This window comes from Aristolochia californica, unplaced genomic scaffold (genome assembly GCF_029961685.1).
Source record: "Aristolochia californica isolate CCGP_79_NKW_82.1479 unplaced genomic scaffold, dmAriCali1.0.hap1 SCAF_12, whole genome shotgun sequence".
Classification (NCBI taxonomy): domain Eukaryota; kingdom Viridiplantae; phylum Streptophyta; class Magnoliopsida; order Piperales; family Aristolochiaceae; genus Aristolochia; species Aristolochia californica.
In genome coordinates this window covers 15581894-15595299 of record NW_027181793.1, presented here as the reverse complement: position 1 = coordinate 15595299, position 13406 = coordinate 15581894, and the positions used below count along the sequence as shown (strand labels likewise).

General features: G+C 36.3%; 1 protein-coding gene across 3 annotated transcripts; it reads right to left on the bottom strand.

Moving 5' to 3' along the window:
* Positions 1–1669: 1669 nt before the first annotated feature.
* Positions 1670–12952, bottom strand: LOC137945679 (uncharacterized). Of its 3 annotated transcripts, none has more exons than XM_068791652.1 (9): positions 12516–12952; positions 11901–12078; positions 11182–11293; positions 10775–10965; positions 10549–10643; positions 10001–10432; positions 9650–9758; positions 8913–9561; positions 1670–2087 (listed from the first exon to the last, which is right to left on the bottom strand). In XM_068791652.1, exons 2-9 carry the CDS (start codon positions 12033–12035, stop codon positions 1963–1965), a joined length of 1848 nt encoding a protein of 615 aa, XP_068647753.1. In that variant the 5' UTR covers positions 12036–12078; positions 12516–12952; the 3' UTR covers positions 1670–1962. The 3 variants fall into 3 exon arrangements, with proteins under 3 accessions (XP_068647753.1, XP_068647755.1, XP_068647754.1); XM_068791654.1 differs by having other exon boundaries at positions 10775–10929; XM_068791653.1 differs by having other exon boundaries at positions 12520–12952.
* Positions 12953–13406: the final 454 nt, after the last annotated feature.

Below are 13406 nucleotides of genomic sequence, written 5' to 3'. Positions count from 1 at the left end.
ACAATATGCTCTATTAACGAAAAATACATATAAAAGATTTCAGTTTTCTTTAAGCCAAGTGTAATACCCTATAACACAAGCCAAAGATCTCCCAAAGAGATCTTCTTACAACTGGATTCTAGCTTTAGTGAGCACTCGGCTTTTAGATTTAAGTTTCTAGAAACTTCTTTCAAACACAAAGTGAGAAACCTGCACCTTCTTTCAAGAGAGAGAGTATTCTCCTTAAGAGATCCAAGTTATCAATCCTTAGACATGTGAATGGAGTAAGTGGAGCTTTGATTCAACTAGGAATGCTAAGAGAGTTTAGAGAAATTGAAGTATTAGGGTATATTCAACTTTTTTTTCTTTAAAAAAAAGTAAAATTAGAGTTTTTAAGTATGAAAATATTTTTTGAAAGCTTTGGTATGCTTAGTTATTACTCTCCAACAAGTTTGGGAGCCTATTTATCAGATTCCTAGCCAAAACAATTATTTTTTACCACTTCCAAAAAGCCATAAAAAGTGTTAATCAATCAACAAAAAGGTAATGATCGATCAACCAAATATAACGACTATTTTAAAAAAAAATTGAGCCCAAAAAATTATAGAGACATCAATCAACAAGTTTTTAACCTTGTACAAAACTCATTGATCAATCATGGTTTATAGAACTGGTCAAACAATGTCTAGTGTGATCAATTATGCTACAAAAAATGATTGAGCATGCCTTTAAGTTGATTGATCATGCCTATGCAGGATGATGGATTATGCATTATAAGTTCATCTTTTCAATATTCTTTATGAGATTGATCATGCCTATGCAAGATGACCGATCATGCTTTATAAAATCTGCTAAGTTGTATTTTAGATGATCGATCAAACCTTTACGATAGATCAATCATGGCTACTACCAATGTGCAAAATTGATTTCTAAATATATTTTTAAGTCTTCCTGAGGATTTTCAAAACATTTGTATATATTGATAAAACATGGTTTTAGAGAAATTACATGTCTTAATACTCATATATACCTTAGAATTGAAATTTTCGTCATATATCTTCATACAAAATGAGTGTTTTTCTATGTATCTCAGTCTTTATCTTCAAAACTTCAAGCTTCTTTGTATGTGCCTTCAAGAGACTTGACATTTCATTTTAGCACCAAGTCTTGTAATGTTTTTATCAATTCTTCCTACAACCTTTCATTATGTTTCTCATAAAGGAAATGCATCTAAACTACTTAAATTATAATTATCAACTCAAATAAAAGATGAAAACTAAGATCTCATAATAAATGGTAGAATTTCACACCATCATTTTGTTAAAAGCCAGAATAATTGACATTCTCTCGGTGAAATAAAGTCTACCGTAAAAATTTTATTACTTAAATAAGCGTCATCTACATTAATGCAGACCCAAAATACCAAAATCGACAATCAAATAATAAAACACCACCTCATAGTTTTAAATGTAATAAATAACTAAGAAAATACGGTTAGCATGCCTTAAAACATTATGATGGTAGTCTTCACTAAAATCTCTCTATTATAAAAATGATTTTACTTTTAAAATAAAATAGGGAGGTGGGTAAGCAACATTATGCATTTATATATCATTCAGAGGGATTAATCTTTTAAGAGGATTCTCCTGCTTAGCCCATAACAAGGAGTATGCTCATAGTTTCGCTCATCTCACACTATATAAAGCCTGTAGAAGACAGTATTTATGTATGTAAGCGCTTGAAGGGTACAACATCTCACAGTGTATAAAACCCATAGAAGACAGTATTATGTATGCAAGTAAAAGAAACCTAGAGAAAATAGCAAAACTGCAGATGCTAAGAGCTTTTGATTTATGAATAGTGGAAACACCTTCCATGGCCAGTTTATCCCCACTTCAGCCACCCAACGCAACAGAGGCTGTCGATGATGGGGGGGTGTGGGAAACAAACAAAACGTGCCATCGGTTTCATCATGTTTTACTTTCATTTCTTTGTTTTGTCTAACACTTCAATATGTCTCTTGGGAATGCCATACTGCTCAATAAGGTATCTCGCTAGGTCCTCTATCACACCTCCCTGAACCAGCACTTCATGCTGTCCCTTCTTACCTACATGACAAGAAGGCATTTCATTTCAATCAAACGTAAGTGATGAAGATTACAATAAACAATATGCTGCTCTTTTCAGCTCTGCAGCAATTGAAAATTCTGATCTTGCTCCAACCTCTGCACTTGAGCACATAACTGAAACTATCAAGAAAAGATTTATCTGGACAGAATTTCTACCAAGGATCTGTCAATTAAAAAAAACTGTAGACTTACGGTCAAATCAACTTGCCCATAATAACTGAAAAACAGAAAACACAGTTTTGAGAACTTTCTTCCAACTACTAGTATTTTATGGTCAAAATGGGGGAAAACACTTGGGAGGATTGAAAGTTCCCCGCCTAATAACTGTTATTATTTAAGTTCAGGGTCAAACAAATTCTTCTTTTCCACCCTGTTCTTGAATATGGGTCAAAATCAAAATATGAAAATCTCATGAACTAACTTTCCAAATCACAGGAAATGGAAGAAAAAAAATTGTTGGGTCATTGTACATCAAATACTCATGAAGATTGAGAGGGAAGCAAATGTCTAGTGATTAACATTAGATAGGGGGAACCATGTAAATTCGTGAATCAAATTTCCATCAGAAAGAAAAATCAAAAAAGAAAAGAAAAGTTGCTGCATGAGCTGGAAATTAGAGTCTCATATATAGTGCTGGGCAAATTTCTTTTTCCTTTATCATCCATAGAATGTGAAAAATATGAGAATTGGGGAGAAAATAAAAGAAAAAAGGAAGGAGAAGAGTTTTGGAGAAGCACAGGACAGCAGCCTTAGAGTGTGTGCTGAAAAAAGCACGCCCCCTTCTTTTAATCAGGGCTTTAAGTGAAATTTTATAAAAAGATAAAAATGCCCCTCAATCCCCTTCAAACTGGAGAGTAGATATCAAACAATCCCAACTTGTCACAGATGGACACATGTTCACGTCTTCCCAAAAAGCTCGGTAAACACATCTCCCAATTGGTCTAGAGTTATCATTTTTCCTTGCATAACTGCATCTCTAACAAAGTGACAATCAACCTCTATATGTTTAGTTCTCTCGTAGAATGCAGAGTTACTTATAATGAAAATGGCCACTTGATTATTACACTTCATAACCATAAGATTTGGAAAATGGAAACCAAATTCAAGAAGAACGAACTTAATCCGTATATGCTCTTTGTTTAAGTCATTGCTTAATATTCGACCTTTGCACTAGACCTAGCCACAATTGTTTGTTTCTTACTTGTCCAACTTACCAAGTTACCTCCAACAAAACAACAGTAGCTTGACGTAAATCGTCTATCCATCTTACACCTAGCATAATTTGCATCTACATCAACCTTTCCATTCCGAGTATGCAACAAACCTTTTCTAGGTGCATCTTCAAATACTTTACTTTTTAAATCTTCTTAGAAACTTCGAAATGTTCCCCATAGCATAGTATATATCCGGCCTGGTAACTGTAGCATAAAATAATTCACCTACCAATAATCGGTATTGAATTCCGTACTTGAGAGTAGGACCCTAAGTGTCATGAATATTATGGTTGACTTCCATGGGAGTGTCTACCGATAACATCCAACGAACCATACTCCTGCAATATATCTAATATATATTTTCTTTGAGAGAACAATACCTCACTTGCAACAAGCAACTTCAATGCCAAGGAAGGACTTGAGAGAGTCCAAATCTTTCATTTGAAAATGTATGGTCAGATATTGCCTTCAAGATCATCTCCAGATAGTATAATATTATCTACATACACAACCAAAACCACCACACCAATCTTCCTCTTAAGTAGGAACATAGAATGATCATAATGGCACCTATAGAACCCAAAGCGCATTACTATAGTGCTTAACTTTTCAAACCACACCCGAGGACACTGTTTAAGTCCATAAGTAGCCTTTTGAAGCTTTACATACCTTCCTTGTCCCCCCTAAGCAGCATATTCAGGAGGTTGCTCCATATAAACTTTCTCATGTAAATCACCATACAGAAAGGTGTTTTTCACATCAAACTGAAAAAGAGGTCAACCCTTATTAACAGCCATAGATTAAGATACATACCAAAGTGAGTCGGGCCACAGGAGAGAATGTCTCAAACACACCAACACCAAAGTTTTGTATATATCCTTTTGCCACCAGTTGTGCCTTGTGTCGTTCAATAGAGTCATCAACATTATATTTTATGGTATAAACCCAACGACGCTCCCAATAGTTGCTCCTGCCAGTGGATCACATAGACGCCAAGTTCCCTAAGACATCAAAGCACTCAATTCATCATCCATAGATTGTTTCCACTCTGGAGAACACAAGCATCTTGCATTGAACAAGGAACAAAGGAAGTAAACAATGACAAAGGATTTAAAGGATGGGAACAAAAATTCAAGAAATACATACTGAGATTGGATGTGAAGTGCAAGACCGTTTATCTTTCTGTAGACTATAGGTAAGTCCAAATCAGACATAACGGGATTTGTAGGCAAAAAGGAAGACGATTGATCACAAGAAGAGAGCTCTGTAGATATAGTTGTTGGAGGCATTGCAGGAGCACGAAGAGACAAAGAAGAACCTAATGGAGCCGGTACATTCAAAACAGTGATAGGAACTGGATTGCCTGAAGAAGACTCGAAAGAAATAGGAAGCTCACTAGATGACGCATATAAGGAGTATGTTCAAAGAAAGTCACTTTAGCTGACATATACGTTTTCCGTCAAATAGGATCATAACATTTGTACCCTTTTTGTAGACAAGAGTAGCCTGGAAAGACATTTGACAAACTGAGGTGATAACTTGTCAACTGAAGTTCCAAACATGTGAACAAAATAAGTACAGCTAAAAATGCGATGAATCACATCAAACAATTTACAAATTATTTTTAAAACTTGGAGAGGAAATTGACCATTCAAAACAGAGGATGACATGCAATTAATTAAGAAACAAGAAGTCAAAATTGCAACCCCCAAAAAGACTTGAAAACTTTCAAGTGAGTAATAGTGTCCAAGTAACTTCAAGACGATGTTTTTTTTTATGTTCAACCACCCCATTTTATTGAGGTGTGTAAGGACAAGATGTGTTGTGGGTAATACCATGTGAAGCACAAAACACCAAAAATTTATGATTAAGATATTCCAACTCATTGTCAATACGATACACATGAACACAAGTACCAAATTGATTTTTTTTATTTCATTAAAAAATTTAAGAATACATCAAATACTTCGGACTTCTCTCGTAACAGATTCAGCCAAGTTACTCCACAGAAATCATCAATAAATGACACAAAATACTTGAAACCAAAAGGACTAGAAATCTGACATAGACACCATACATCAGAATGAACTAATTCAAACAATTTGTGCTACGACTAGAACTAATTGGAAAATGGGATCAATGCTGCTTTCCCAATTGATAAGACTCGCAATCAAATGAAATATTTGTTGGCAAAGAAAGAAATGACTGATGCAACTTAATTGGTGATGGATGTCCCAAGCATAGATGCCACAAGTAGGAAAAATCTGTAATAGTGAGTGCCACAGATCGAGAAACAGATACATCATCCAACATATAAAGCCTTCCCTTCTCATACCTTGAACCAATGGTCTTCTTCATTTGCAAATCCCAGAAAACATAGTAAGTAGGATAAAATATTACTGAACAGTTTAAGGATTTAGTAATGTGACTCACAGACAAGAGATTGACAAGAAACTTTGGAACAAACAGAACGGACTCTAAGAATATCTTTGGAGTAGGAACTCGATAATATAAATGAGATTGATTAATGGACTGGAATATGGAGTGCATACCTGACATGTGTGTAGAGGCTCCTGAATCAATGATCCAAGAGGGAGAATGGGGCATATTTGTACTCGCCATTGTGGCACTTGTTAAGGAAGAATGAGTCCCAATAATCGAAGATGTATATGATACAGTCAACTAGCCCAGTTGTTGTACTAAATGTTGAATCTCTTCATAAGATTAAGTGTGTGAAGAGGCATCCTTTTCTGTGACTATAGAATTTGCCTAGGTAGGTTCACCAAATTTCTCCCAACATTTTTTAACTACCTCAGTGAACACATTTTCAATCGCCCCCCACCCCCTCCCGAGATCAACCTAGTCACAATCACAGCCACAGCCACGAGTAGAGGAGTGACCTCTACCTCTATAATTACCACAACGAAACTAACCATCAGACTTACCAGTAGAAGGCCGAAGGTTAAGAGCAACTGCATCGAGGAGATTTCCACCTGAGTCATTTTTATTCACTACTACACCTTCAACCCGAAGAACTTTATTAAAAGCATGCTCTAGGGTAATCACATCCTCATTGGCCAACAACTTGGCGCAAATGGCATCATATTCAGAGTCCAAACCATTTAGAAATCTGGCTACCTGAATTTGATTCTCCTTCTTACAAAGAATGAGTCCCAACAATCGAAGATGTATATGATACAGTCGACTAGCTCAGTTGTTGTACTAACTGTTGAATCTCTTCATAAGATCCAGTGTATGAAGAAGCATCCTTTTCTGTGACTATAGAATTTTCCTAGGTAGGTTCACCAAATTTCTCCCAACATTTTTGAACTACCTCAGTGAACACATTTTCGATCACCCACCCCCCCCCCCCCGAGATCAACCCAGCCACAACCACGAGTAGAGAAAGAGTGATCTCTACCTCTATTATTACCACCACGAAACTAACCATCAAACTTACTAGCAGAAGACTGGAAGTTAAGAGCAACTGCATCGAGAAGATTTCCACCTAAGTCATTTTGATTCACTATTGCACCTTCAACCCGAAGAACTTTATTAAAAGCCTGCTCTAGGGTAGTCGCATCCTCATTGGCCAACAACTTGGTGCGAATGGCATCATATTCAGAGCCCAAACCATTTAGAAATAGGGCTACCTAAATTTGATTCTCCTTCTTACAAATGTCCTCAACATTCACAGTAAACGGATGAAACGTGTTGATTTCCAGTAGTATCCTCATCTCAGTGAAGTAATATGTCACTGATCTACTTTCACACTTCATATTAAAGATCTCACATACAATTCATAGATTTTCGACAAGTTACTTTCTTAAAATAAAATAGATGCTAAGGTAGTCCACATTACCTTAGCGGTACTACAATTCAAAATCTGATCACTGAATCGCGACTCCATTCTATTGACCAACCAGGTCATCACTAAATTGTCTTCAGCAATAGGTATAGGGGGACCATCTGCTATGTATTTAGCCATCCTAATAGCCCTCAAATACATATAAATTGATCTTGACCAATTCATATAATTTGATCTATTCAACCAGATCATAATTATCTGAATAGGCTGAGAGACATTTGAGTTCTATGTCGTCCTTTGGACAACAACTTGTGAGTTGGATTTAGTCATTCAACACCACAAAAGAACCACAATTTAATGCAATAATGCGTCAGTAATCAATTAGAAACACTTTTTCCCAAATGTCTATACTTGCACAATCAAGTGGGCCCCACAACTGAGTAAATTAGGGAAATTCAACGGCAAATGTAATCAATTTTCAAGGCATGGCACACAAACTCAACAATTAAAACCACAAAGTGAAGAAGAAATGGTCCAATTGCAAGAAATGAGGATGACACAAGCATTAGGGTTGATGATGCAAGCATAGTTGGGTACGACGCATGCAAGATTGAAGAATTTCTTCAAATTGGGATCATCAAAAGACTCTAAATCCAAATAATCGTTCAATTAGAAGCAATAGCCATAACCAAGAGGTTATAGCAAGCAAACAAAAGGAAAAAATTGAAATTTTTACCCTACCTGTCCTGAAATCTAGGAAGATCCTTCAAAAGAGTTGCAGAAGATTGAGAAAAGATCCACAAAATTGGAAGAAAACTACCCAAGATGTGTGTTACTACTCTGATACCATGATAAATATGAATTTGGGGAGAAAATAGAAGAGAAAAGGAAGGAGAAGTTTTGGAGAAAAGCCTTGGAGTGCATGTTGAAATATCATGTATCCCTTTTTTAATCAGGGTTTTAAGAGAAACTTTACAAAAGAACAAAAATGTTTCTCAATACACAAACTTATATATCTCCTAAATACATCTCTAAATTGAATGAAAAATGAACCATAGACATATTAAGACATTGTCTATCTAGCAGACATAATACAAGGGAAAATGTAATATAAAAATGACTAAAATACCCCTGAACTGATATTTTAACAGAATCGTAACATAAATGGACATTAAGTGAGGCATCAACCAAAGAACTTGCAGAAAGATATCAGCATGTGACTGTTGAGGATGGCCTCGCACAACAATTATTATTTTGTCATGTACCAAAGCAAGAAGCTTTAATAAGTCATATATTTATCATTTTTTGCATGATTTAGCAGGAAGGTAAGGTCTAGGTAATTTAATTAATATTATGATCACATGAAGACGTAGAGGTATCTTTTTTTTTTTTTTTTATAAAGATGTATTTATATAAACAAGAGAAATTACAAAAGAGGAGGGAGCAGATCCCTTGCAACCGAAGGCGTAGAGGCATCTAAGAATGGAGAAATAAGAAACCTTATAAAATATTAAATTAAGAGATAAAAAGAGAAAGTTATTAAGCACTAACTTAACAATCAGCTTACAGTACATCACACTTAACTAACTAAATTGAGTTACATGACTTTGAAAGGCTAAGATCACAATCAAGCAGTCATTATTCTTGGCATATCATGTTCATTTACTATGCATATTTTCATCAACAAACCAACGCAACAAACTTCAAGAAGTTGAGTATCATTGACATTATCCGGCATTATTTTTTACTAGAATTTTGAATACATATAAGAAGTATACATACCTGGAAGCTCGGCCACTGAAGTACTGCAGGCAAACTTCTTCTGCAACTCAGGTGCCAATGTTTCCACATCCAGCAAGAATGATTCCAACCCAGAGACTCTTGTTACCTTCTTGTTACCTTGTCTCCGTTCAGTCATAATCTGGACAGTCTTAAGAGCACCCTTGCGCAGAACAGTGTCAGTCCCCCTGGTTACTTTGTGGTGAATCTGCAAACGACTTAAAAATGTAGATCCCAAGTCCTTCTTGTGAATCTCAGATGGGTAACTTGAACCCTTTTTAATGGTTCCCTTATAGAGAGCATCACACAGTATGGCATCCAAAACCACCATTGCTTTATTGGTAGGCTTGACTAAATTCTCCTTCTCCACATACTTGAAGACAATATTAGAAGCTTCTGATGCAGTATAATATTTTCCAAGGTCTTCTCCAACAGCTGAAAATATAGGGATGACATGAGTACTCGGTTTATAAACTTCCGTCACATCAAGTTGCTGTCTTGACCGCGAACCTTCATGAGCTGCAGAACTGGAGGTCTGACCAATAGTCTCAGATTTAAGCTTCCCAGGTCTAAATGACGTGTAATCTGGATGGTTTCTGTTAACAGATAGTAAGAGGACTTCCTTTTTATGCTTATCTTCTTTTGCAGATATCTGTAAAAGACGTCAACTCACCAGTCATAAAAAGAAATCATGTGTCACACTTAACTGAAAACTTAGTTCTAAACTATTTTTTGTGTACCAGTCCTGCAGATGACTTAGACTGCAACCACTTCGCCAGTTTCTTGTGAGAAGATTTCTTGACATCCAGGGTAACACCAGAAGGCCTACATGGCAACACATGACCTGACCTACAATGATGTATATACAAGAAGTAGTCAGTAAATTCTATAGTTGGGGACAGATAGGAAAAAATTAAACAACCACAATAACTAGGTCATAATAATGAAAACTTAAAGTAATATAATGATAACTTAAAAAAGGGTAAATCTTTATGTACCCCGTGGAACATGAACCTAAAGAGGTATCCAGCTGATCCAGCTAAGCGTGCAGAATGAGAGAGAGAGAGAGAAAGAAAGAGAGAAACTCTCACCAAAATGTGCTTCCTGACATTGGAAGGTCCTTATCAATAACTGTTGTATGCAATGCTTGTAGGAGACATTTATCCAAAAGAGCATCGATTTCTTCTGTAGACAGATGTACTTGGCTCTTCTCATCAGTTGGCTCTTCCAGGGAAATATCATCTGAAATTTTCAGGTTCCTTATATCTTCACCTAATTCTTCACAAACTGCACTCTTACAATCTAATTGTACTGAGCCATCAGCCTCTCTTCCTGGCTCTTGCTGTGAGTCCGCTTGTTCTACATCTCCTTCATTATGAGTTTCACCTAGGGTATCAGTTGGACCAGCATCAACATCTCCACGCACACCAGATGTCTCCAGAACTGACAACAATGAAGGATCTGAAAACACAGCGTCTTCTAGAAATCCACCATTTGGTACATAATGACCTTCAACTGAGCCCCTGCATGCTCCACAAAACCAAAGATTGAATCTTTCAAGTTACAGAAAATGATGAAGTCCGCATTTCATGTACAAAAGAAAACATAAAAATGGAGTAACTCAGACTACTGTGCTTGCCACAATGAATCGCGATAGAAATGCAATATACGAAGAGCCTTGCCACGAAGACCAGCTTTTAATGCTTCTATGCTACTCATTGTAGTTATCCCAACCTGAAAAATAATTAAAATACTTCAATCAGATCAACATAATTTCTAGAGAAAAGGTAAACTGCATCAAATTCAGAAAAAAAAAAATAAGAATAAAAATAAGGAAATAATATATAAAAAACAAGTAAGCATACAGCAATTGGTGCTTGATTCCCTGGCACTTTCGCTGCCCACGGCTGACCTGCTAAGAAGGAAGGTAGACCTTCCGGAGGTATAGTGATACCAGGAAACATCAAATCTGCACCTCCTATTATAAATCGAGATACCTCCCCAGTCTTCAATACAAATGCTGGCAACAGATCCGGAACATTCCACAAAGAATAAACTGCCATGATCAAGATCATAATGGCTTAAAAAATTATCATCTATATCAAAGGAACATCAGACTTGAGGATTAGAAGCAGAAGAAGTCCATGGGTTAGCAATTTATTTCCAGTAGAACAACTTGAAATTTGTGAGAGGAAAGACATTTTAAAGATGCAAAACAGAAATAAAAGGCAAGCTGCACAAGAAAAGGATGTGATAAGTATATAATCAAGACCTGTTGGAAATATTTCCTTGCCGCGGCCATCTACATCAAAAATCATTGGAAAGCCTTCTTCTACACCATAAACTACTGTTCGGTTTGGGAACTTTGACACGGTTATCTCTGCCTACATTAAGTAAAAAAGAGAACATTTAATAGAACTAATCAAAACAACTAAGAAGGAAAGAACAAAATGTTGGCAATGTCAAAGATACCCAGGGAAACATATCAATGAGCATGTGATTCGAACACATGAACTAATAAGCCCAATTTAATCTCAATAAAAAAGGATAAATACAAAAAGGGAAATATATCATGTGATGCAGTACATGGCTCAATTGAGGATAAAGACAGTCATCCAGACAATTGAAGACATGTAGGTTGGGCTAGCCATATTCCAGCCTTCTCTATTCGCATTATTTCAGTAATTTTGCAGGGTTATCATGCCTCACAGCTAAAGGCAACAGTAAGATCTCCTTCAAGGAAACAAAAAAGTTGCTGATGAACATAAGCACTGATTGATAGCAGTGACTTTGTCTGAATCAGTATTAACGATATCTCTATTTCATGTAAAAGCATTGTGGTTCCTGGTCTTTTACTGAGAGGATTTTTCTTTTTTCTTTTTCTGGAATGATAGTTTAATTTTATCTCTTGATCAATTTTAAGCTTCTGAGTGTTTCAGCACATAACTAAATTCCATAAAGAACTTGAACCATAATCAGAGTTCATTTTACCTTTGGAGGCAGTATGAGATCTATATCAGCATCTGAGACGTGAGGAAACTTTTCTTTTATTGTTCGCCTGAGCTTTTTTCTATCAGCTCCAGACAACCGAGAAAATGACTTTGCCTCAATTGCTTTCTTGAACATAGTGATCAACTACTATTGATTCAGTAAAGATTCCCTGCTTAAACTACAATGCGATATGAGACTTGACATTAGAAGACACACGGAGCAGAGACCGACAAGGAAACGACAAAATTACACTAAATAAAATATAGAAAAGGAAATAAAAACTTAGAATGAATGAAAAGAAGTGACAAAATAAACTACATCAAGTCGTAACTAATCAACAGAAAAAATATTTGAAATTCATAAACGTGGTCAACTATCCAGCTTCCGCAGCGGCATATACAGAATCCACAATCTAATGTTTTAGAGATAGATGAAATATGAAGGTGCGATATCAAAACAATAAACTCCTTGATTGAAACTCCACTAACAGCTATGTTATCTTCAATCCTGAATAACTTAAATCTGGTTACAATCAAAATTTAAAGCTATTACAAATAAGTGATCTTACGAGGAAAATTAAAGAGAAATGAAGTCAAAAGAAATTCGAAACGATACCTACAAATTTACGCAGATAACGTAAAAGCAACAATATCGAGCTTCCAGCAGAATAGAATTAAGCCGCCTCCCTTTGAAAGTAATAGAGATTTTAAGAAGATAATTTTGAGTTACAGTAAGCTTCCTTCCGGTTCCAACTCTTGAAATAAACCGAGCAATTCAAAAAATTGACGAGGTTGCGCCGCAGATGGAATAATCGAGTTAGGTTGCTGCTTTTGTTGTTATTCACTGTGTCATTTGAGAGCTTGAGAAGAAAAAAAAAGAGAGGAAGATTCAAGAATCGATGAATGGCTGTTGCTGCTTTAGTTGTTATTCACTGTGTCATTTGACAGTTTGAGAAGAAAAAAACGAGAGGAAGGGATTCGGGAATCGATGAATGGCGGTGTATCGAACTGTTAATACTAGCCTCTGGTCACGGTTGTAATATTTATTTTCTAGACAAGCCGATCTAACGTGCTCACCAGGAGACCTAGGGTGGGCCGAACGGAAACCGACCCGACTCTCTCCGACCATCTCCAAGCCCGACGAGAACATCACGGTTGACGGAAGGGTCATGTCAGGACATAGTGAACCAATCCCATTTTATCACGGGTTGGTCTCGGATCAGAATAAATCGGGTTTTCTAAAACTTTGTGATGGTTGGAAATCTAAGCGGACGCAGAAGATAACTTCAGCTAGATTATTCAGTTTATCTCTTGACGTCCTTCGTGGGGCACCAGAGTTCAAGTCATGTAGATGACTAAGGGGGGGTTAGTGCCCCAAAGTGGATTCTTGAAGATCAAGTCATGTCCAACATGAAGATCATGTCATGTCATGTACATGAAGATCAGGTAAGAATTTGTGTTAGTGTTGATGACTTCATGTGCACTGGAAAACAGTTTCCAGTGTTAG

What these genes read in the sequence shown, in the direction of transcription:
- LOC137945679 (XM_068791652.1), bottom strand. Translation starts at nt 12,035, where the DNA reads ATGTTCAAGAAAGCAATTGAGGCAAAGTCATTTTCTCGGTTGTCTGGA. An exon ending in ATCTCATACTGCCTCCAAAG is followed by an intron (nt 11,294 to 11,900) that starts GTAAAATGAACT and finishes TACTTAATGTAG; the next exon opens with GCAGAGATAACCGTGTCAAA. An exon ending in GGAATCAAGCACCAATTGCT is followed by an intron (nt 10,644 to 10,774) that starts GTATGCTTACTT and finishes ATTATTTTTCAG; the next exon opens with GTTGGGATAACTACAATGAG.